General features: G+C 43.5%; 2 protein-coding genes across 3 annotated transcripts in view; both read right to left on the bottom strand.

Annotated features, from left to right (window-relative positions):
* Positions 1-5545, bottom strand: part of bin3 (bridging integrator 3) — a 118720-nt gene extending 113175 nt beyond the window's left edge. The window contains exon 1 of one of the 2 annotated variants that reach the window (XM_048618591.1): positions 5411-5545. Coding sequence is in view for 1 of the 2 variants with exons in the window: in XM_020533191.2 (XP_020388780.2) it covers positions 5411-5418 (8 nt within the window). In the remaining variant the exon portion in view is untranslated. The remainder of the gene's footprint in view (positions 1-5410) is intronic. The other variant, XM_020533191.2, reaches the window with a different exon arrangement.
* The window catches only part of LOC109926765, a 741111-nt gene that overhangs the window by 241021 nt on the left and 474261 nt on the right, over positions 1-25829 (bottom strand). The window lies entirely within an intron of this gene.

The raw sequence follows: 25829 nt of genomic DNA, 5'->3' as shown, positions 1-25829 counted from the left end.
TAAATATAAATATAAATATAAATATAAATATAAATATAAATATAAATATAAATATAGAGACCAGAAGCTGACAGCCTTTGGTTTAGCTGTCAGATACCCAGGGAATAGAGGTACCAGATCACACTCAGCCCTTCAAGTCTGTTACATAGTTAGCCTCATCTGCACCTCAAGTCTGTTTGTTCAACTTGGTTCCATCAACCTTCACATCCGAATGAATAAGCATAGTTTTGGAATCATCAAGTGACCCATGGCCTCAACAGCTATCGTGGAAGGACAGAGTTCCAAATTTGCACAACCCTTTGTGTGAACAAATGTCTCCCGACATAATTGCTCAGGACATTTGTGAGTGTTTTCCTGAGAACAATTACGGTGCTTCCTAAGCAGTAGGGTGGGTGACTGAACTCAAAAGGACAAGATGCTGGAAATCTGATACAAAAGCACAACGCACTGGAGAAACTCAGCACATCTGGCAGCATCTGTGGAAAGAGAAAAACAGAGTTAATGTTTTAAGTCAGAATGTTTCTGTTTAGAGGAGGAGTCATATTGGACTGGAAACGCTAATTCGGTTCCTCTCTGATGGATGCTGCTGCTTTGCTGAATGTCTCCAGCACATTCTGCTTTTGTTGCAGATTTCCAGCATTCACAGTATTTTACTTTTATCATCTGGGTGCTAACTGGAGGTGGCCAATTCTCCTCTCAGCAATGGAAGCAGCACAGACTCTTCAACAAGCTCAAGTCCATCCTGCAGCAAATCACACTGGATCACTGACAAGCTTATGACTGTAAAAAGACTTCGTTTCAAAGTGGAGAGAGAAAAATCATAACCGATCAGGGAATTTAACGGCATAATGAAACGCAAGAGGAGGAAAAAACCCACACAGCTTTCCAGTTTGATAGTCTCCAGCAGCCGAGTGGCATAATCGACGAGATTAGTTTCCCTGACATCTATCCTGGAGAAAAAGGTAGAAATATGCCAGGCCAAGCAGCAGAGGAGCAGGAAAGCTGACGTTTCGGGCCTAGACCCTTCTTCAGAAGATGATGAAGGAAGGGTCTGAAGAAGGGTCTAGGCCCAAAACGTCAGCCTTCCTGCTCCTCTGATGCTGCTTGGCCTGCTGTGTTCATCCAGCTCTATCACCTTGTTATCTCAGATTCTCCAGTATCTGCAGTTCCTACTATCTCTTAGAAATATACCTGACTGGATTGACAAGTGAGTGGACTCCAGGTGAAATGAAAGCACAAAAACTGTTCAGGAGGTTTAGAAGTCATCTCCACAATCCACGTGTACCCGCACTGAGTGCATTTCTGACGAACTTTGGGATGGATAGAGCTCCCTGCAGGCAGATTACATTCTCCCTTCATGCAGAAGTGGACAATGGAGACAACATGAAGCCCCTTGTACCTACCCTCCTGTTCAATGAGATCAGGCCAAAATGAGGATCTGATTCAGACATAATGCCTTAACTTACAAACCTTCAGATCAAGCTCTGGAAATCAGTTTGGCCGGGACAGGTCTTTTACAATTGCTGCCAATGAGCTGTGTTGAAAAACCGCTTTCTGTGCCATCAGTCTACAATATTTCGATTTCACTGCAAGGATCTAGACACTAATTTTTGGGCCCAAGAGAAAACCGTTTCTCTCAATCGACCCTCATCACTTCCGGTCATGTTCTAAACTTCAGCCTTGAACCCGGACTGCTGTGTTCAAGGTGTGGCGTTCAAGTGAAATATCTTCACAGTCTGCGATGATCGAGTCTTCCCTCTGTAAAAGCAATTTCATCCAACTGCTGTCTCAATGCAATCAGCCCAACTTCGACAACCACAGGGCATAGCGAAGCACTTCACACCAAGTGACCTGATTCGTGTGTTTCTAACACAGCAGCCAATTTCTGTACATGGCAATATCATCATAATACAAAAGCCTAACCCTGTGGATGCTGGAGATCTGAAATTAAAAAAGTGCTGATGGAAGTCAGCACGTCAAACAGGGTTAACTTTTTTTTCTTTATTCATTAACGGGATGAGGGCATCGCTGGCCAGGCAGCATTTATTGCCCATCCCGAATTGCCCAGAGGGCAGTTGAGAGTCCACCACATTGCTGTGGGTCTGGAGTCACATGTAGGCCAGACCAGGTAAGGATGACAATTTCTTTCCCGAAAGGACATTAGTGAAGCAGGTGGGTTTTTCCAACAATTGGCAACGGATTCTTGATCATCATTCGAACCAAGTCCCCAGAACGTTCTCTGGTCTCTGGATTAACAGTCCAGCGCTAAAACCACTAGGCCATCGCCTCCCCAATTATATCGACTCCAATGTAACTCTTTTTCAGGACCAAAGTGAGAGGTGAATCACACCTACTTCTGACACCTACTGTGGACCTCTCTTACCTCCCCCCAGTCTTGATAACACATCGCCATTCCATCCATAACACCTGGTCTTTGAATCCCCTTCATCCTCAAACCACCTGACCGTGCCTTTACTCCACTAGTTCCTTCCTATGTGTTTTCTACAAAGTGGACCCATCGCCCGGCCATCTCTCTGTCCTCCTCTCCCTCTCTCTCTCCAGTTCTGACGAAGACTCGATGCAATGACAGCCTTATTTCTTTCAAGCGACACGCGTGGAAGCACAAAAGATGGCTCAGGCATGCAGAAGAGTTCTCCGGCTTTGTCTTCAAAACAGCACCTTTACAAATGATCTGAGAGGATCTTGGTTGAAGGTCTCAGGTCTAACTGCATGGCACTGGATCATAAACCTGGATTATCTAGTCAAATATCAAGAATGCAAAACCTCCTGTCTCAGAGATACCAAACAGGGACATAGTCCTGTAGGATATGCAACACTGCCACAGACTGTACATTAGCCATAGTTCTGATAAGTTGCACGAAACGCTGTCTCATTCATATCGACACTTTGTGTTGACATCCAGGATCTTTAAGAAATGCAAAGTTATGTGGCTTTACACAATCAATGAACTCAAGATGCAGACTTGAGGACATTCGCATACAATGTAATCATGTGTAAGCACTGCATAAAAAACTTCAGGACAGTGCTGTAGTCTTGTACGAGAGCCCCTTTTAACTCAGGAGTAACATTCCCACCTGAGACAGCAGGGATGCAGCTGCAGTGCATTGCCAGGTCAGATGAGATGTCAGAAGTGACATATTGGAGGACACGTTGAGTCACGTGGATTTAGAAGAACAAACAGCATCATTTACTGTAGAGGTTAGTGAAACAACTCGCTTGGTCACACACTTAACTGCCATATTTTCCCAAAGTTATAACAATAATTGCAGTTCTAGAGCATGACACTGAATGTGAGGTGCATTAGCATGAGTGGTCTGAGAAGCCAAAATATCAATGCAATTTTCTTCATGCACGTCATGTACTGACATGCCAATATTTGGTGTCAGTGTTTCCAAGATGTGGACAGACAATGTCAGAATGATTGCTTCATTCACAGGGACAGGATAAAACCATTTTTTATCCACCAACAAACCTTACAACTCACAAGAAAGCCTCAAGTCAGTGTCTCCTGGATTGATGGAAATCATATCACACACGAACTTCAAAACACTCTAGTACCTCCTGAAAAATTCACTCATGAAACACTTCCCAAGTACAGAGTTAGCTGTGAAATATTTTGGACCCTCTTTCTGAACCATCTTTCCTGACAGATGGGTTAAAAAAAATGGAAAAAATGTGATTAATAGATGAACCAAAACCCTTTTGGTAGAGTACATCCCATGTGGTTTCACTTCAGGATAGGCACACATAAGACAGGCAGGATGTGGGTTTAACATATTTTATTACCCTGTGGAAAAATCATTGATCATAGATCATAGAATCCCTACAGTGTGGAAACAGGACCTTCGGCCCAACAAGTCCCCCGCCAAGATGATTTCCAACAGGAATACAGGTCATAAATTCAGAAGTGAATATCACACCTAGCCCACCAACATGACTGAACACAAAGCATATCACACCACAGTCCTTTTGTCACACTGAAGTTAAATCTTTGGGACCTCTCCCAGATCCTGCTTACAGTTCAGAACCAATCCTAATCCAAAATCCATCTCCCATTTTAATCCATCCCAGCTCTCCAGTCCCACATTTGACTGCCCAAACAGCTGACGGCATGGCTGCGCACACCTCACCCCTGCACTGGGATCCCTGAGCACCAAGCACTTCCAGTCTGAGCCCCCTCCCTTTTGGCTCTTGACAGCTGTCGCCCAACATGTCCTTGACGTGAAGTGAATGGGGGAGTTATTTCTGCATGCAACCCAGTGATAAACTTCTTCTCTGTAAGCACGACAACTTGAAAAGCCCAATGTGTGGCCAGCCTGTGTGGGAAGTTACTGGAGTTGCTGTGAAACTGTGCAGCTCACAATCACTGAAAACCACTCAGCCAGTCACGTCCACGTTGGCTTTTTGTGCGACAGAGCAACTCCCTTCACCTCATTGCTTTCCGTTGTAGCCTTATGCAGGTTCCCTCTTCAGATCATGACCCAACTGCCCTCTGAAAGAGTCAGATCTGTTCAGAGGGGACACTGACGTTACCATGATAGGCGAATGATTATAACTCAAAAGGCATTTGGATAGGTACACGAATAGGAAGGGTTCAGAGGGATATGGGCCAAATGCTGGCAAGTGAGATTAGATTAATTTAGGATATCTGGTTCACATGGATGAGGTGAACTGAAGGGTCTGTGCTGTACACCTCGATGACTCTTGGCGCCAGTACGTGTACACACACACACACACCGAAACCATGAGGTTAAGAATGGAGCTGTCTGCCAGGATGAGCACATTCTCGAAATAAGGGACAAAAGACATCTCTCTGAGGGGCAACGGAAAAAGCAGCAGATGTGGTCACCCAGCCTGTACCCCTGACCTCCTCAGTCTGAATAAAAACCGAAAGAACTGCAGATGCTGTCAATCAGGAACAAAAAACAGAAGTTGCTGGAAAAGCTCAGCAGTTTATCTGTGCAGAGAAGTGTTCACTCTGATTTTTCTCTTCACAGATGCTGCCAGACCGGCTGATCTTTTCCAGCAACTTCTGTTTTTGTTCCTTAGCCTGAAACCCTTTTCCCAACCCCCAGAGCTGGGGTCCTGTGTTCCCATCCCTCACACTCCCACCAGCTTCTCTCCCACTTTGGGATGAAGGCTCTCTCCCTGTGACGGGGGTGGGGCAGGACTCGCCCTCCTTACCCCGGGGCAGCGGGACACCGGGGTTCCTCCTTCTCCTCCTCCCCGCCCCGTGAAGGGGTTGGCAGTGGGATCTGTCTGTCCCTCCCGGGGCCCGGGATTCCCTTTCGGCCCTGGGTCTGGGCCTGGGCCTGGGCCTGGGAGCCGGGCCCTGCGGCAGCGAGAGGCCCGAAAGCCCGCTCTCTCCCTCCCTCCGTCACTCACTCACCAGCTCATCCCGATCCCGATCCCGGATCCCGGATCCTCTCTCTGTTTTTCTCTCTGTCTCCGGGGCAGGTCTCCGCCTTTTCCCTGGAACCTGAGGATGTGGTAGGGGTCACGCCGCGGTCATAGGTCGGCCCCACCCCCTTCGGGGTCACGGTGACGTCAGCTCCCCAGCACAGCAAGAGGCCAAACACATGCTACCACCTCCCCCCCTCACCCTTCCCCCCCCCCCCCCCCCCCCCCCCACCCCCCCGTCAGCTCACACTCAGCCTCCCTGAAGCACAGAGCCTTCGCCGAACCCTTCGCCCTTCCTCACATTACTGAGCCAGTCCCTGATCAAATGCAGCAAGGCACGGATTGTACCCAGGCTGGGGCCTGACAAGTGTGGCAATGCCCATCTCCAGCATCACAGAATCTAACCGCCACCTTGTGATATTCACTGTCACTGAATCTCCCGCTATCAATGTCCTGGGAGGACCACAAGCTGAATTGGACTCCCCACATAAACACAGTGGCTACAAGACCAGGTCACAGCCGAGGAATACTGAGACAAAGAACTCGCCCCCTGACTCCCCAAAGTCTGTCCACTGTCTACAAAGCACAACTCAGCAGTGCGATGGAATACTCCCCACTTGCCTGGATGGTTGCACCTCCAAAACACTCAAGAAGCTTGACTCCATCCAGGACAAAGCAAACTCCCTGACTGGCACCCCGCTGCACCACCTCTAACATTCACTCACTCTGCCACTAATGCACACAAGCAGCAGTGTGGACCATCTACAAAATGCACTGCAGACATTCACAGAGGCTCCTTTGATGGCACCTTCCAAACCCACAATCTCTACCACTTTGAAGGACAAAAGCAGTAGGTACTTGGGAACATCTGCAAGCTCCTCTCTGAGCCACTTTGCATCCTGACTTGGAAATATATCACTATGCCTTCACTGTCACTGGGTCAACATCTGTAACTCCCTCCCTAACAGTACTCTGTGTGCACCAAATACCACATGGTCTGCAACGGTTCAAGGAGGCAACTCAGTACCATCTATTCCAAGGTAATTAGGAATGATCAATACATGCTGGCCCAGACAGTAACACCCACATGCTGTGAACTCATAAAAAAAACACAAAATCCTCACTCTTTAATGCCTTCAAACCATCATGATTGTTCTCCCACTTCTCACCATTCAAAAATCTCAGTACGTGAAAACCACAAAAACTCAAGACACAGAATGACACCATTCAGCCCAACATGATCACTTGAAGGATAGTGAAACAGGTCAGGCAAACAATTGAGTGAGGTGGTGCTCCAGTGAAAATCTCACTGGGCTCAGAAATTCAGAGGCTCGTGCTCAAGAGCAACATGTTCAAATCCCACCATAACCAGTGAGTAGAAATTTAATTCAATCAAATCTGGAACTGAAAGCTAATCTCAGTAATGGTCACCATCAAATAGACATCAAATTTTTTTACTCATTTAAAACCCCATTGAGTCATACAGCACAAATACAGACACTTCAGCCCACTTCGTCCATGCCGACCAGATATCCTAAATTAATCTACTCCCATTTGCTAGCATTTGGCCCATATCCCTCTAAACCCTTCCTATTCATGTACCCATCCAGATGCCTTTTAAATGTTGTAATTGTACCAGCCTCCACCACTTCCTCTGGCAGCTCATTCCATTCAAACACCACCCTCTGTGTGAAAATGTTGCACCTCAGCTCCCTTTTAAATCTTTCCCCTCTCACCTTAAACCTATGCCCTCTAGTTTTGGACTCCCCTTCCCTGGGAAAAATACATTGGTTATTTACCCTATCCATGTCCCCTATGATTTTATAAACCTCTTTAAGGTCACCCTCAGCCTCAACGCTCCAGGGAAAATAGCCCCAGCTCATGCAGCCTCTCCCTTTAGCTCAAACCCTCCAATGCCGGCAACATCATTGTAAACCTTTTCTGCATCCTCTCAATTTTAACAACATCATTCCTACAGCAGGGAGACCAGAACTGAATGCAGTATTAAAAAGTGGCCTCACCAATGTCCTGTACAGCTGCAACATGACCCTCCCAACTCCTATACTCAATGCACTGACCAATAAAGGCAAGCATACCAAATGCCTTCTCCACTCCCCTGCCTACCTGTGATGCTACTTCCAAGAAACTATGAACCTGCACACTCTCCACAATCCTATCACTAAGTGTACAAGTCCTGCCCTGATTTGTCTTTCCAAAATGCAGCACCTCACATTTATCTAAATTAAACTCCATCTGCCACTCCTCAGCCCATTTGCCCATCTGATCAAGGTGCAGTTGTACTCTGAGATAACCTTTTTTGCTGTCCACTACACCGCCAATTCTGGTGTCATCTGCAAACCTACTAACCATACCTCCAACTGTCACATCTAAATCATTTATATAAATAACAAAAAGCAGTGGGCACAGCATCAATCCTTGTGGAACACTGCTGCTCACAGGTTTCCAATCCAAAGAACAACCCTCCAGCACCACTCTCTGTCTCCTACCTTCAAGCCAATTTTGGATCCAAATGGCTGGCCCCAAACAGGTCTCTTGTCTTTTAGGGAAGGAAATCTGTCTTCCTTCGCTTGTCAAGCTCGTGTCACTCCAGACCCGTAGCAATGTAGCTGACTCTAAGCTGTCCACTGGAATGGCTGAGCAAGCCACTCAGTTCAAGGGCAGTTAGGGGTAGGAAGTAAGTTCTGGCCTTGCCAACAATACCCACATCCAATGAAAGAATACAGCTTTTTCTAAATTAGCTGCCCACCCTAATCCCACTTTCCATTTACCTCTTTCTCTCTCTCATCTTGTAGGTGACAGCACTTTGAATGAATATGTAAGTACTTTTTATTCACACCCCAAAACCTTGCTGTCCATATCTGAACTCACATCAAGTCCCCTGTTAACATCCCTCCTTCAGTGGGTGACAAGATGTGGTGGTTTTGTCAGGCACTTCCCAAGTCTCCACTCAGCATTCCCAGTTCCTGTGGGTTCTCTCCAGATTGCTCAAACACTCCTGGTTTGTCAGCTCACCTTTGGCACTCTCACGTTCTGTTTCATGTGGGCTGCACCATGGTAACTGAATGGCGCCCATCTGCGAGCGCTCAGTGTCTGTACCAGGTTGCTCCAGACCAAACAGAAATCCTTCTCTCCAGCATTCAGAGCCAGGACAGAATCATTGCAGAAAATTGGTGACAGTGTCTGCTAATGACAAAAGAAAGCATCAGTCACCCAAGGCACGTCAATCCCTCCTTTCCAAATGAGGAATGGTTACTTATAACAAGCTGATATTAAAGAAATGACATCATAAGAAGCAGACATCAAATGGCTGAGAATATTATTAAAGCTCATCATCGTGGACCTGTCAAGAACATAAGAAATAGGAGCAGGAGTAGGCCATTCAGCCCCTCAAGCCCTCCCTGCCATTTAACAGGATCATGATTCACCTCTCACAGGCCTCAACCCCTGTTTCATGCCAGCTCCTCATTGCGCTCAGCTCCGCGATATTTGACAAATCCATCTATCTTCTCTTGAAATACTTACAATCATCTTAACACCACAACTCTCTGGGATAGTGAATTCCAGACATTCACTGCCCTCTGAAAGAAGGAATTCCTGCATATCTCAGTTTTCGATGACAGTCCTCTTATTCGGTAACTGTGTCTCCCACTGGTGGAAATATCTGCTCAGTATCTACCCTATCAAGCCCCCTCAGAGTCTTGTTTGTTTCAATAAGATCACCCCTCATTCTTCTGAACCGGAATGGAATAAAGGCCTAACCTATTTAGAAGTTCTTGATAAATCAACCCCTTCATCAGAACAGTCAGCTGACTGGATCACTTTTCAGCTGCCTCCAATGCCAGTTTACCTTTTCTTAAAACCAGGAACCAAAACTGAACACCGTACACATCTTTCACACCCCTGTAAGCTCCATGATCAATCCATCTGCGACAGAAATAGTTTGCCAAGAAAATATTAACATAAGAACATAGGAACAGGAGTAGGCCATTCAGCCCCTCGAGCCTGTTCCACCACTCATTGGGATTATGGCTGATTTGTGGCTTAACTCCATAAATCTGCCTTTTGCCCATATCCCTTCATCCCTTTGCTCAGCAAAAAATTCCCTCTCTCAGATTTAAAATGAATAACTGATCTAGCATCCACTGCTGTTTCTGGAAGAGAGCTCCAAACCTCTACCACCCTTTGTGCATAGAAGTGCTTCCTAACATCGCTTCTGAATGGTCTGGCCCTAACACTCAGATTATGCGCCTTGTTCTAGAATCTCGAACCAGAAGAATAGTTCATCTTTATCTACCCCATCTTTTCCTGTTAATATCTTGAAGAAATCGATCAGATCACCCCTTAATCTTCTAAATTCTAGAGAAAACCGGCCTAATTTGCGTAATCTCTCCTGATAACTTAACCCCTACATCCAGGTGTCATTCTTGTAAATCTACATAATACTCCCTCCAAGGTCAATATATCCTTCCCAAGGTGTGATGCCCAGATCTGCATACAGTGCTCCAAGTCGCGTCCAACCAGGGTTTTGTTTAACTGCAGCATAACTTCTGCATCCTAATATTCCAGTCCTCTCGACATAAAAAAAGCATTCCATTGCAGAGTCATTGAATCATACAGCATGGAAACAGACCCTTCAGTCCAACAAGTCTACGCCAACCAAGTTTCCCAAATTAAACTAGTCCCACTTGCCTGCATTTGGCCCATATCCCTCTAATCCCTTCCTATCCAACATCCAAATGACTTTTAAATGTTATTCCTGCGTCTTCCTCTGGCAGTTCATTCCACATACAAACCACTCGCTGTGTGAAAAAGTTGCCCCTCAGGTCCCTCTTAAATCATTCCCCTCTCACCTTAAACCTATGCCACCTAGTTTTAAACTCCCCAACCCCTGAGAAAATACCTTTGCTATTCAATTTGTCCACGCCCCTCATGATTTTACAAACCTCTATACGGTCACCTCTCAACCTCCTACGCTCCAGTGAAAAAAAGTCCCAGTCCATCCAGTCTCTCCTTAAAACCCAAACCTTCCAATCTTTTCTGAACACTCTCCAATTTAATAATATCCTTCCTACCAGACCACGATATTTGTTCAGGGTATAGTAAAGCCATCCATTGGCATAATGGCAACCCTGTGCAGGTCATTTCTCAGTGAATGCCACAGAAACTCATTAACCTTCTTCACTATTTTCTGCACTTGTTTGTGGCATTTTAGATATCTGAACCCCCAAGTCTGTATGTGCTTTTGTTTTTGGATATCCACTGCTCATAACTTCATACCATCCAGAAATTACCCTCATTTTATCCTTTTTCAGCCTAAAATGTATCGCCTCCCACTTGCTTGCATCAAACTCCATCTGCCACAGTTTTACCAATTCACTTTGTCTATCAATATCCCTTTGTAATTTTATCCACACTGTTTATAATGCCACCTAACTCTATTTCATCAGCAAATTTGGATTTTATGGTTTTCTATGCCATTATCCAAGTGGTTATTGAAGAATGTGAATAATTGAGGCCCGAACACAGATCCTTGTGGGACACCACGTTGCCAATTTGAGTGCCTCCCCAATATCACTACTTTCTGTCATTTGCAACTTATTTCCCAGCCACATTTACCCTCAATTCCGTGGATTTCTTCCTGAGTTAACACAGTGTCTTAGGTGAGACTTTATCAATGCCTCTGGAAATCCATATAAACAACATCCACACACATTCCCCTCTCCATGACTTTAGTCACCTCTTCAAATAAATTCCATGAAGTTTGTTACACATGACCTTCCTGTCATGAACCCATGCTGGTTCTCCATGATTAACTGAAAATCTTTGATCTATCTGCAAGAATACAGACAAAATTGATGATGCCACAAACTACTTCCCCTTCCTTGAGGTCCCAACTGTAGTTACACATCTACCTGGAGGATTCATCACATGATCTTTCACCTCCCATGATTCCACACTTCAACTTTCCAGCTGTTGATTATTTTGGGTCATGGGACATGGGCATTGCCGACTGGGCCCAGCATTTATTGCCCCGTCTCTAGTTCCCCTTTAGAAGGTAGTGGTGAGCTGCCTTCTTGAACCGCTGCAGTCCCTCTGCTGCAGGTCGACTCACAATGCCCTTAGGGGTGGTATTCTAGGATTTTGACCCCGCAACAGCAAAGGAACAGCGATATATTTCCAATGTATCGCCGTTCCTTCACTGTCGCTGAGTCAAAACCCTGGAATTCCCTCCTTAGGGGCATTGTGGGTCAACCCACAGCAGAGGGACTGCAGCAGTTCAGGAAGGCAGCTCACCATCACCTTCTCAAAGGCAGTTGGGGATGAGCAAGAAATCCTGGCCCAGTCAGCAATGTCCAGATCCCACAAATGAGTAAGAAAAAAGTTTCCAAGTCAAGATGGTGAATGGCTTGGAGGGGAACTTGCAGTTGGCGGTATTCTCATGTATCTGCTGTCCATGTCCTTCTGGATGGAAGTGATTGTGGGATTGCAAGCTGCTATCTAAGGATCCTTGGTGAATATCTTGTACATCTTGTCGATGATACACACTGCTGCCAAGTAGGTGTTGGTGGTGGAGGGAGTGGATGTTCGAGGTAGTGAATGTAGTGTCAATCAAGTGGCTGTTCTGTCCTGGATTGACTGACTGATTTGTCCATCACTTCAATGTCACTTCTTCCCACACAAAGAGGAAAGCGACAAGTTCTTTGATAGTCGACTGAATAATTCTTGACTGTCAGTCAAACAGACAATTTTCCCACCTCCAATATTTTTACAACTAAGATGAGGAAGATCTCAAACAATGTGGAAACAAAGGGCATGTATTTATATGCTCAAATGGTTGTTTTGTCTGCGTTGTCCCCAGTTTCATCTGTAATTCCCAAAGATTCCAGGAGAATCCAAACCTGGGGGCAGTGAGAGTAATTTTGTTTGTGTGGACAATTTGTCCTTGGGAGAGAGAGGAGATTTAACAGGGGTACGAACAGATCAGATAGAGCTGATACAGAGAAAGTATCGCATCAGTGGAATGATAAAGAACCAGAGGGCACTGATTGAAAACGATGGGCAAAAGAAGCAATGGCAACAGCAGGAAAAATCTTTTTCATACAGTGTGATTAGAGATAGATTCATCTGAGGCATTTGAAAGACAATTCAGATGATAATAAACAGAAGATGAAAGTTTACAGGGCTACGGGAAAATGGCAAGGGGAGTGGGACTAAGTTAGTTTGTCTTGCAAGGAATTGGAACAGACATTCTGGGCTGAATGGCCTTTTTCTGTGCTGTAAATGTTCTATGAGTCTCCCAGGCTCCTATTTTGAGCTATTGAAGATTGAAATCTGAAAAATCCTACCTACACAAAAGTGTTTATTTAAGGATTCTGCAAGAGATTCAGATTCAACAATGGGAAGAGGATCTTGGCCCAGAGAACAGTGGACATCTTCACAGTTTGCTGCACACTCTAGAAATCTCTCAAAGGTAGAAATGAGGCACTTCAAAGAGACTTTAAGGTGCAGGTTCATAGTTCCTTGAAGGTGGAGTCACAGATAGACGGGGTAGTGAAGAAAGCATTTGGTAAGCTTTGTTGGTCAGTACACTGAGTATAGGAGTTGGGAGGTCGTGTTGCAGCTGTACAGGACATTGGTCGGGCCACTTTTGAAATACTGCGTGCAATTCTGGTCTCCCTACTATCGGAAAGATGATGTTAAACTTGAAAGGGTTCAGAAAAGATTTACAAGGATGTTGCCAGGATTGGAGGGTCTGAGCTATAGGGAGAGGCTGAATAGGCTGGGGCTATTTTCCCAAGAACGTCAAAGGCTGAGGGATGACCTTATAGAGGTTTATAAAATCATGAGGGGCATGGATAGGGTGAATAGCCAAAATCTTTTTTCGAGGGTAGGGAAGTCCAAAACTAGACGGCATAGCTTTAAGGTGAGAGGGGAAAGATTTAAAAGGGACCTACGGTATAACTTTTTCATGCAGAGGATGATGCATGTATGGAATGAGCTGCCAGAGGAAGTGGTACAGTTAAAACATTTAAAAGGCATCTGGATGGGTACAAGGTTTAGGACAAATGGAACAAGGTTAATTTCAGTTATCTGGCCAGCATGGATGAGTTGGACCAAAGGATGTGTTTCCAAGCTGTACACCCCTATGACTCTGAAAGTCACATCTCCCATTTATATTCACGTCCATCAAATAGAGGTGTTTCCACCACATTTGTGGGACAGAAGATGGACACTTAGCTCTGGATTTTCTGTGTGCTGAGGTAGACGTGGGCAACAGACACCCAAAACAATGTTTATGAGTGTGGCATGAAGACTCACACATGGATTTTCACAACTGAGAGATGCTATAGCCAATAAACAAAAATGCCAAAACTATCTGTGGGACATCCTGACCACCAGGTGACAACAGCAGTTTGACAACAGGCACCAACACTGGAAACAACACATGGATAACCACTTTCTGATTCTGAGCATTCACTGGGGAAGGAGGGATCTCCTGAATTCCCATTTAAACTGATGACTGACAATCTTTCGAGTTCCGGTCTTCCTCACAAACAGAAACATCTTCTCGGTAATGACTCAATCAAATCCTCCCGTCATTTTAAAGACTTCCTTCAAGTCACTCCCTCTTTATTCAGACAGCCTGCAAAGGATTCAACATTTCTCGGCGGGTAGGTGGTATTAAAACAGAAATAAACAGTTGGCATAGGAAACCGAACATTTCTGTGGCTTACTGAAGGTTTCAGCCCTACAGGCCTGAACTGTGAACTGGTTTGTTAGCTTGCCAAAATCTAGTCAGAACGTATTACCAAAACAGGTAATTCTGGTAACATGGCCAGTAATTTAGAGGGGAGAACTCAAGTGATTCAGCTCAGTACTGTACACGATTGAAGAGATTCAATAAACTGCTCAAACTGTAACAGCAGGCCATGTTGCAAGCAACAACATGAAGGATGAGAAAAGGCATTTTGTCAAGTTAGCAATTGAAACCAGGGTATTATTCATTTGGGTCTCTGGGTTGCTACTGCAGTGACTTACCATGATACCACCATCTACGTGTGGAAGTTAGAAACCAAGGACATGAAGAATTGTATCTCACTCTCTCAGTAAACCACAGAACCATGGCAGACTGGGACAAAAGGTGAAGTCACATGGTATCAGGGGTGAGCTGGCAGGATGGACGCAGAACTGGCTTAGTCATAGGAGACAGAGGGTAGCAGTGGAAGGATGTTTTTCAGAATGGTGGACTGTGACCCAGTGGTGTTCCGCAGTGATCAGTGCTGGGACCTCTGCTGTTCATGATCTACATAAATGGTTTGGAGGAAACTGTAGCTGGTCTAATTAGTAAGTTTGCAGACAATACAAATATTGGTGGAGTTGCAGATAGTGAGGAGGATTCTCAGACGATACAGCAGGATATAGATCAGTTGGAGGTATGGACAGAAAAATGGCAGATGGAGTTTAATCCAGACAAATGCGAGGTAATGCATTTTGGAAGGTCAAGTACAGATGGAAATTATACAGTGAATAGCAGAACCCTTTCAGAGTATTGATATGCAGAGGGATCTGGGTATGCAGGTCCACAGATCACTGAAGGTGGCAACGAAGGTAGGTGCGGCAGTAAAAAAGGCTTATGGCATGCTTGCCTTCATTGGAAGGGGCATTGAGTGCAAGGATAGACAAATTATGCTGCAGCTTTATAGAACTTTATTTCGGCCACACTTGGAATATTGTGTACAGTTCTGGTCACCACACTACCAGAAGGATGTGTATGCTTTGGAGAGTGTACAAAAAAAATTTACCAGGATGTTGCCTGGTATGCGAGATTTTAGCAATGAAGAAAGGTTGGATACACTTGGCTTGTTTTCAATGGAATGCAGGAGGTTGAGGGGCGACCTGGTAGAAGTTTATAAGATTGTGAATGGCATGGATAGAGTAGAAAGTAAGAGGATTTTTCCCAGGGTGGAGGGGTCAATTACTAGGGACACAGGTTCAAGGTGCGAGGTGGGAGGGAGTTTGAAAGCAATGTACGAGGCAAGTTTTTCACACAAAGGGTGGTGAGTGCCTGGAACACACTGCCAGAGGATGTGGTAGAAGCAGACACAGTAGCAGCATTCAAGAAGCACCTGGTCAAATACATGAATAGGAAGGGAATAGAGGGATACGGATCCTGTAAGTGAAGACAGTTTTAGTATGGAAGGGCAAAATGTGTCAGCGCAGGTTTGGAGGACTGAAAGGGCTGCTCCTGTGCTGTACTGTTCTTTGTTCAGAACACAACTGAGAATTTGTGCTTAAACTCTGAAAGGGAACATTAACCAGAGAACAGTGTTATTCACTGAGCCAGGGCTGGTGCTCACCTACCAATTTGTGACAAAATGAGAAAATAGCAGCACCCATGAGTGACACCCCTATTGTACTCACCTTCATCATTAACAATGTGTGTATATGCAGCAAGTCATTCAGATCAAAGAAGGGTCATAAGTTACACTAATCCTTCCACAGGGAGCACAGACCTCATCATTAATGTCACACGCAATCCTTTAATTCATTCTTAATTAAAACAGAAGAACACAAGAGATAGAACAATGGGTTGGCTATTTGGCCCATTGAAGCTGTCCTATCATTCAATACAATCATGGCTAAACTTGGGCTTCAACTCTTGTTAGAGATGTCAGAATTTTTCACAATTTTTATTTTATTCTTCGATCAATTTTGGTTTGGAGCTGTGAACTGGGAACTGAGCACTAAAGATGACATTTGGACTGTGGGTAACAGTTTGTGCAAGGAACACAGACCCAACAGGTTTTGTTTATTTGTGAGGCCAGACCTAGAAGTTAATTGCACGTTGGTTCCCGACCAAAAGGCTCTGCAGACACTTTGTCACCAGGGAAGAGCATTATGTTTAAACAGATAGCAACAGTCAGCTATTAATGAGGTCAATGGGAATTGGTTCCAGCAAATCTGGAAAAGACGTCATGTCCAAACAGATGGCAGATGTTGAATGGTAACTGGGACTTCTTGGAGGAGATAGTTAGCCTGTCAGGGAGTGGACAGATTTGAATTGGGTTTTGGACGGTGTTTTCTCTGAAAAGGAATCTGGCTGTTGGTGCTACAGCATGAACATTTGAGAGCTCCATACCTAAGCTCCCTTATCAGCTCTTGGAAGTTCATGGAATCGAAAACTAATTTGTGAGTATGACTGCTTTTATCTGAGTGAACTTGAAGGGGGCCCTGATCGACATCTTCAGAACATCAACCAAGAAACCACCATCTGTGCCTGCGGAGCGACACAACTTGAAAACCACTTTTGTAATCTGGCCAATTTATTATTTTCTTTGTTTTATCCCTTAACTGTGCTTGTTTGAAAAAAAAAGCTTTGTGGGAATGTGGCTGAAAACAAAGTCTATTGGGTTTATAGCACAAACCAATTAGATGACTTTGTTGTTTAATTTTTTACTCTGCTAAAGTTACTACATTGTTAATAAATGACTAATTCTTTTGCCTGCAATTGATTATTCACAGAGTCTGGTGATTCAAAAGTCTGGCTGGAAACCAGTGTGGTCAATTTTGAGGATCTTTGAAGGTTTTAATTTTCCTGTGTTCTGAATACAGAAGTAGAAAGGCTGCATTGGTTCAGCTGTCTGTCTCAGTGTTGTAACACTCCACTTTCCCTCCTGCTCCCTGTATTCTTTCATTCTCCGAGAGACCAAAAATCTATCAATCCAGCCTTGAAAAAACCTAATGATCTCACAGCCGCAACCCTCTGGGGTTGAGGATTTCCAAAGATTCACAACTCACTACATGAAAAAAAACCTGTTCTCATTTCAATTCAAAATGAAGAGCATCTTATCCTGAAACGATGTCACTCTGGTTTAGACATCCCAGCTCGGATCCAGTGTCAACCCCAACAAACCCCTTTCAGACTGTTATGTGTTTCAGTGAGATCAAATTCTGGTGAATATAAACCCAATTTCTTCAGCCTGATATCAAAGGACAACCCTCTCATCCCAGGGACCAATTTAGTAAGCCATCACTGTCCTATCTCCAATGCGAGTAGATCATTCCTTGAAAGGAGAGGGAAAACCTGCATACTGTACTGCAGATGTGGTCTCACCAAAGCCCTGTACAATTACAGCGAGGCTTCCTTCTTCCTGTACTCCAACCCTTTTTCCAATAAAGGCCAACATACCATTTGCCTACTGAGTGAAGGCTGCACCTGAAAGTGCCTCTTTTCCAAGTAGACCCAAGGTTTTTTGATTATCAACACTTGTGTGTTTTGTTCCTCTGACTCAAGTGAATAGCATCAGATTTCTCCATATTATATTCCTTTTGCCCTAACCCTAACCCTAACCCACTTGCTCAACCTGTCTAAATCCCCATAAAGCCTCTTTTCTTCCTCTTAACAACTCATGAGAAATTTTGCATCGTTTGTAAATGTGGAAATATTGCAAATGGCCCTTGAATCCAAATCATTGATGGAGATTGTGATCTGTTCAGACACAAGCATTGATCTTTGCAGTAGCACATTTGTGACAGCCTGCCTACCTGAGAATAGCCTATTTATTTCTGCTTTCTGCCTGTTAACCAACTATAAATCCATGTGAATATATTAACTCCAAAACAATACACTTGAATTTTGTTTACTAACCTCTCAAATGGACCTTCTGAAATATCCAAAGGCACCACAACCACTGGGACCTCTTATCAACTATACTCATAACATCCTCAAATAATCTGATCAGTTCTGTTAAATATGGTTTCCTCTTCATAAATCCATGTCGACCTTGTCCAATCACCGGCAAGGGAGGCTCAGGACAGGTCAGGAATAGCAAAGAACCAACATTTCACAGGAATGTGACAGGGTGTGCCTGACCCTGAACCTTTCCCTCAGGCTAACAGGGAGTTTAGCCCAGACAGTTTCTGGCTGAACTGGCCACCCAACAAAAGGAACATTCTTACACAGTACAAGGGTTTTAAGACTGATGCAACTGAGGGGCAATGTTAGGTGCTGAGCTCAATGTTTGCTCTAAGCTCGGCTGGCCCATGACAATCCACACACTCATGACCAGGCTCCGCACAAGCTGTCTGCTTGCAAAGACTGGCCACAATCTACTCAAACCCATGGGACTGCACATCACCAATGGTTCCAGGAGTCAATGGTTGGGCCCTGAGACAACCTGAGACAAGAAGATACTCCGGCTGGCCATAAAACATCTGGTCAAAGAGGTTGAACTGATGGGGCCAGGCCGGAAAGTGGAATTCAACTCACCATCTGAATGAATTGTGAAACAGGCCAGGCTTAAGGGGTCCAAAAGTGTCCTCCTATTTCTGATGTTCTTAGGTCTCTTAAAGTTGAACAAAGAGAGAGGGAGAGTTTTGGAAATAATTCTAGAACATAGCAATGAAGTAATTTGCCACATCAGAGTGATGACAGAGAGGAAGTTACAATTCTAAATGGTACAAGTTGTGATCAATTGAAAATTGAAGGAAAAACTGAACAGATTGAATGACCCATGTTTTGAAGCATTGGCCAAGAAGGATTATACAGGCTGAGCCTCCACAAGTTGGGAAGTGGTGTGAGGGAGATAATTTACTGGTTAAAGAGACTGAAGATTAATAAAAACTCTTGAGGCAACTAACATCTAGGTTGTGGTGTGACGACAAGATCTATGAAGGCACATTCTGTGGAACTGGTACAGCAAGAGTCAGTGTTACTGGAAAGATTCCACAAGATTGGGAGAAAACATTATAACATCACAAGCAAGCACTTCTGAGATTCTAATAGGGAGAAAATTTCAAAAGTATTTCTTTGCCTTTGGCAGGTCTAAGGTTGAGATACACTTCAATAAACTCAAAGCTTTGTTTTCAAGCTTAGTATTAGCATTTCAAAAAGACAAATGTAACATATTCATGAACTTAACCTCAATAATACTACATATTTGAAACTCATTCACAAGATTTTATCACAAGCACTATCTACGAAGCAAAATCTTTCACAAGGAAAGGCCAGCAAGAACTTAGACAGGTGAGATCCTGCTCTCCAGTTCCCCTTGAATAGAAGTTTCAAACATAATGGATAATTCCTCAATTCAATGCATTCCCACATGAAGAATAATAAAACCTGAGGACTTTAGGATGGAAGATAGTCATATTCACCATCATAGAGTCACACAGCACGGAAATAGACCCTTCAGTCCAACTTGTCCATGCCAACCAAGTTTCCCAAACTAAACTAGTCCCACATAGATTTGGAAAAATGACCAAGAATTGCATCAGTAGTGAAGTGAGAAAGAATACCAGTTGCCATCATCGCACGGGGGAACATTTTTCCTAGAGTAGCGTATATCTCAGAATGCACTTTTTGTCAAGCCCAGCTACATCAGTTTGTATCCAATTGTAAGCTGGTTAAGTTTGGAGATCTCAGTAACAAGTTGCAGTTATGTGGCACATTCATCACGACAAGAGATTTTATGGACATCAAAAAAGACTGACCCAGAACCACATGCGGGGAGTCCTAGGGCAGATGACCAAACATTTGGCCAAAGAAGCTGATACTAAGGAGCAATTTTATGAAGGAGAGAGGGGTGGAGGAACAGAGTGGCACAAACATTAAGGAAGCAATGAGAAGACTTGTAAAAGGATTTAGATCAGCTATGTAACTAATTGGGAAAAGAAAAGATGAACTGCAGTGTTGCACATTGGACAGAAGAATAATACTGGTGTGTACATCAACAGAAGTTAGATTGAGGGTTTAAAATACAAAGGCCACATTTTGTTTAGTGTACTGTGCATACATGTTGTCAGTGAACTTCATCAGGAATCTGCACTTGCTGTAAAGGATGGAGAATGGAAGCACAGGACTGAGCCCAAATGTAAATGGGGAAGTGCGGTGAGGATAGATACAACTTGTATTATTCCTTCTGCCCTGTAATCACTCTATCACAGTAAACTATCCAGAAAGGGGCAGTTTCGCTAAAGTACAGACAGTATGGAAAGATGTATCTACATATATCATGCAGAACATTCATTCACCCAAGTAAGACTTAAATGCATAAACTTAAACTGATGCAAAATAAATTGAATATGAATGTTAGGGGGATCATATTGATTTGGAAGGCATGATAAATCTTCATAGGATCTGCCAGGTAAAGTAGCAGAAATAACATAGGAAATTACATAGGTAATAAAACCCCATTGCCCACTGAGCTGAGAGAACTGGTATAATTTCATGGTCATTTTCCACAGGATAAATGCTTCCTCTCATTGTTCAATTACGTTGCGTTTTACCCATCAACAACAATTACATTGGTCACAAAATATTGAAATAAGGAACTAAATGGACACATTCTTTGTCACTTTTATAAAATATTACAATAGTTTCCTTAAGTGAAAACATTTGTGCAGGAGTAGCACAGAGCTGGGAGGAAAACGCTCTTCTGGGATTCTGGAGAAAGTCAGACGAGGGTTTGAAGTAACTCTCAAGTGAGACTGAAGTTGGGACTTGTGGTTCATACAGACAAATAACATGCAAGGGAAAAAGAGAGACAATTACACATTGTCTCATATGCACACAGCAAGTGTTTCAAAGTGTGAATTGGACTGTGGCCCTTTTGTTGAGGCTTGTATAAATTTCCACTTGTACCAATGCAGCACATCTGAGTCGTGGGGAAACATGCACCAAAGATGCCCATTATTTCAGAAGGCAAAGGCAGGTTACTTAAGTGGCTTTCTGTTCTAAAAGCCTGTGTTAATAGGGATCAATGACAAAACAGACACACATACAGGTTCTATCATTGTCATTAGGCTGCAGTTGTATGTTACTGTCTGCAATATTTTCAGTTTTCTGTCTGAAATGCTTGTGTCTTTATCGTCCCTGAGCATGAAAGGATTGGTTTTGGATGTATGCCACCTTCAAACAATTCCAGGCTTTTCTTCAAAACATTCCTACCTGGCCACCCCAACTTCATTCCAGTGATAGCAAATAGCACTTCACTTTTATTATTGGGACCAACTTGAACTGTCCCAAGGTCCTCACAATGTTTGGAAACGATGTGAATAATTCAAGACTTGTAAAATTTGCATTTGGGGTTGTCTAAATTGCTCTTCATTGTCCTGTGAAACCAAGTAAACTTTAGAATGTCTGTATTTAATATTTTGTTTTTCCCTTTCTACAAACTATTTTAGTAATTTCCTTTTGAACACTGAACTTACTCATCTTTTTTTTAAGCTTATTTTGTTTGATAGTAACTAAATAAATAACTCTTTAAAGTCAAGGATTACTCATTTGCTGTAATCCCTTAGAATCAATTTTGCTTGCATCATTTCAGTTTGGTGGCAGGCCTTGCAGAATTATTACAATACATTTTCCAGAATGTAATTTCATGATTCACTTCATGCACCCAATATTTGAACTTAGAAGAAAAAAATCTTTGAAAGAATTTTTTTTTCTAGATTGTTTTGTATGTTTGAAAGAATTCACATCCAGCTGGCCTGGATATTTACATATTTAGACAATGATTGTGTACTTTCCTTATTGGGGAAATTTGGAGTAATGGAATGCTGAGGATTCGATCCACATTTTCCAATGCTCCAACCTCTATGTAATTTATTTCGTTTATCAAAATACACACTGAATTATTAACAGCATTTGAAATATTTTTATATATCATCAATGGGTTCACCAGATTGATTCCAGAGATGGGGAGTTTGTCTGGTGAAGAGAGTTTGAGCAGTTTAGGCCTGTACTCTCTGGAGCTTAGGAGTATGAGAGGAGATCTCATTGAGTTATGTAAGATGCAAAAGGGGTTTGTTAAAAAGATGTAGAAAGTCTCTTTTATTAAACTTGAAAGGTGCAGAAAGGATTTACAAAGATGATGCCAGGGTTGGAAAGTTTGAGCAAGAGGGAGAGGCTGAATAGGCTGGGGCTATTTTCCCTGGAGCATCAGAGGCTGAGGGCTGACCTCATACAAGTTTATAAAATCATGAGGGGCATGGATAGGGTGAGTAGCCAAGGTCTTTTTCCTGAGGCGGGGCAGTCCAAAACTAGAGTAATTCAGTTTAAGGTGAATTATAGAATAGAATCCCTACAGTGTGTAAACGGGCCCTTCGGCCCAACAAGTCCACACCGACACGCAGAGCATCGCACCTCCCCTAATCTATACATCCCTGAACACTACGGGATAATATAGCATGGCCAATCCACCTAGCCTACACATCTTTGGATTGTGGGAAGAAACCCACGCAGGCACGGGGAGAATATGCAAACTCCACACAGACAGGCACCCGAGGGTGGAATTGAACCCACGTCCCTGGCAGTGTGAGGCAGCAGCGCCAACCACTGACCCACTGTGCTGCCCTGAGATTTAAAAGGGACCCAAGGGGAAACTTTTTCACACAGAGGGTGGTGCACATATGGAATGAGATGCCAGCAGAAGTGGGAGTGGCTGGTACAATTACAACATTTAAAAGGCATCTCATGGGTACTTGAATAGGAAGGGTTTAGAGAGATATGTGCCAAATGCTGGCAAATGGGACTCGCTAAATTTAAGATGTCTGGTCAGCATGAACAAGTTGAAGCAAAGGGTCTGTTTCTATGCTGTACAATTCTATAATTATGTCGGGCAATCTGGAACAGCAGATGATAGCTTTAAGATAAGGGACAGGAGATTTAAAAAAGAGATCAGGAGAAATTACTTCTCTCAAACAGTCATGAATCTGTAGAATTCATTCCAGAGTGCAGTGGATGCTGGGTCATTGAGTAAATTTAAGGAGGAAAGAGACAGAGATTTAATTAGTAATGGGTTATAGAGTCATGGAGAGCAGGCAGGAAAGTGCAATTGAGGCCAGGGTTAGATCAGCCATGACCATTTTGAATGGATTGGCATTCTGAATTGCCTACTTCTGTTCCTTGATCTTACGTTCTTATTCAATACCTGAATGATGGTCCCTTAAAAGAATTGAAATTTTTTAAAAGTGTATAACATTATTGAATGTTTCTCTGCCCCTTTAGGCACCATTTATCCTTGTGATTTAGGTTTTCCTTCCCAAAACAATCCTCTCCAATTAAAGATTCCCAGAGTTAGAAATACTGAAACAATCTCTGATCTGAAAGATCAATTCAATACAATTACAGTGAACCTGGAGGGTTTTTTTTTTCAGTCCAGCTACTTCATTCAGACTTGTACATAGCATACAAGCCTCCCTATTTTGTTTCATCACACTCCCTCAGTAATTTTGCTGTTCCCTCTCCTACCACGTCCTTATCCAGCCCTTTTCTCCCCTTGTGATTCCCTTCAATCTATACGTTAAATGATTGGTTCCACATTCTCTTGACTCTCTGGGCCAAATTTCCTGTTCTATCTGTTCAGAATTTATTGATTATTATTCATGATTTATTTGGATAAGTTCATGAGTAGGAAAGGTTTGGAGGGATATGGGTCAGCAGCAGGCAGGAGGGATTAGTTTAGTTTGGGAAAATGGTCAGCATGGACTGGTTAGACCGAAGGGTCTGTCTCTGCGCTGTCTGACTCTATGACTCTATGATCCCTAGTTCTGATCTCCCAGAGTGGACACAACTTTCTCAAACTTCTTTACAATTGTTAAATACTTCCATCAGGTTCAGAAACAGAAATTACTGGAAAACCTCAGCAGGTCTAGCAGCATTCTGAAGAAGGGTGACTGGACTGAAAACATTAACTCTGTTAATCTATCCACAGATGCTGCCAGACCTGCTGAGTTTCTCTAGCACTTTCTGTTTTTATTTCTGATCTCCATTTCTTTCCCATAAGGTTTGGCGTTGTCATTTCCCAAGATTATTGAGTGGACACACAGAAAAGAATCCACGATTATGTCCTTTTTCATTTCTTTTCCTCCAGAAACAGAATTAGACCATGTTGCAAACACGGGGCCAGGGGATTACTGGGACATGGAACTGAACAGAAAACAGAGCAAAAGCGATAAGTGCTGCAGAAACTCAGCAGGTCTCACAGCATCTGATGAAGAGTTACCATTTGCGATGCTAACTTTGCTTTCTCTCCACAGATGCTGCCAGACCTGCTGAGTTTCTCCTGAAATTTCTGTGTTTGTTTCAGATTTCCAGCATCAGCCATTCTATTTTTGTTTAGTTCCAAACAGAGCAGTTAGGCAGACGAAAGAGGGGAAAGGGAGAGGGACTCAAGTTAATGTTGTCAGGAACTGAGGTCAATAAAACGCGGAGGGACCTTTCTCAGCAAACACAATATATTTATGTTTCAACATTTGCCCACAGTGCAAATGGTACGACAATACATTAGGTATTTTTCAAATGGCGATACTTGAACTAAATTACAGTATTTGCATTACAATAGACAAGAAGCCAATGAGAACATCGGTGAATAATCACCACCTCTTCACAAAATCAAGCATTGCACCTTATTATAAGGTACGATAAAATCTTAAAAATAACGCCACAAAATAGAATTACATCTTTGTTCAAAATACTGTATGCAAAAATCTTCCCAAAAAAGCATTTCTCACAGGTTTCTTCTTGACGTGAGATATCAAACCACTTTTGATCCCATGTCTGACATACAAGGTTCACATGCAGACATTAAAAACTGGAAAGAGCAAAAACTAACGAGAACATTCTGTCTGCCATGAACGTACAGCTTCAAACTTTGTTGTTGTAGCGCACAGTTTCCAAGGAAAGAAATGTTAGCGTGCATTGGCATGCTTTGACATTAATGACTGGGAGTGCTCAGTCAAGGTGCAGAAGTGCTCCCCTCTGATTTCCCTCGAGAAAACTGAAAGGGGGGGGTATAGGGGAATTAAACACAAATTCGGGGTGTACGATTGGCTGTGATTTTGCGGATCGAGCGTGCACTCCCAGTCTGGCTCAACCCCGACATTGTTGTCCGTATAAAACTGCAGTGCACACACACGCACTGGTCAACACACAGGGACACGGACTGAGAGGAAGCTGCAGGGCACTACACTCTTCACACGGCCCAACACGACCACATTTGTCTTGACTGTCCTTTGTAAAATGTCCTTTCCTCTGCCAGTCTGATGGTGATGATGGTGATGATAAATTGTCCCCTCGGATTGTCCGGCCATCAACACTTTGTTCAGCTGATCACTGAGAGCCTCCCGAGGAAAGGAAAGAATAAAAAAATCATTGAGCAAATTGTGCAAACTTGAGGGGGACCAGGCATTTTGTTTTGTTTCTGTAAGAGGCGAAATGGCCGGAGTCTTTCGGTCCGTTGAACCGTAGGCAGTAAATTTTACAAAGAGGTAACTGTGATCCCAGACACCTGAAGCTGGCTGAAGTGGGGACACACAGGAGACTGTTCAAAGTGCTAGCTTCCACTTGGTGAGTTCGGGCTGGTGGGTTCCTTCTATTTTTGGGA

Source organism: Rhincodon typus, chromosome 40 (genome assembly GCF_021869965.1).
Source record: "Rhincodon typus isolate 14 chromosome 40, sRhiTyp1.1, whole genome shotgun sequence".
Classification (NCBI taxonomy): domain Eukaryota; kingdom Metazoa; phylum Chordata; class Chondrichthyes; order Orectolobiformes; family Rhincodontidae; genus Rhincodon; species Rhincodon typus.
This window is presented reverse-complemented; position numbering and strand designations above follow the sequence as displayed.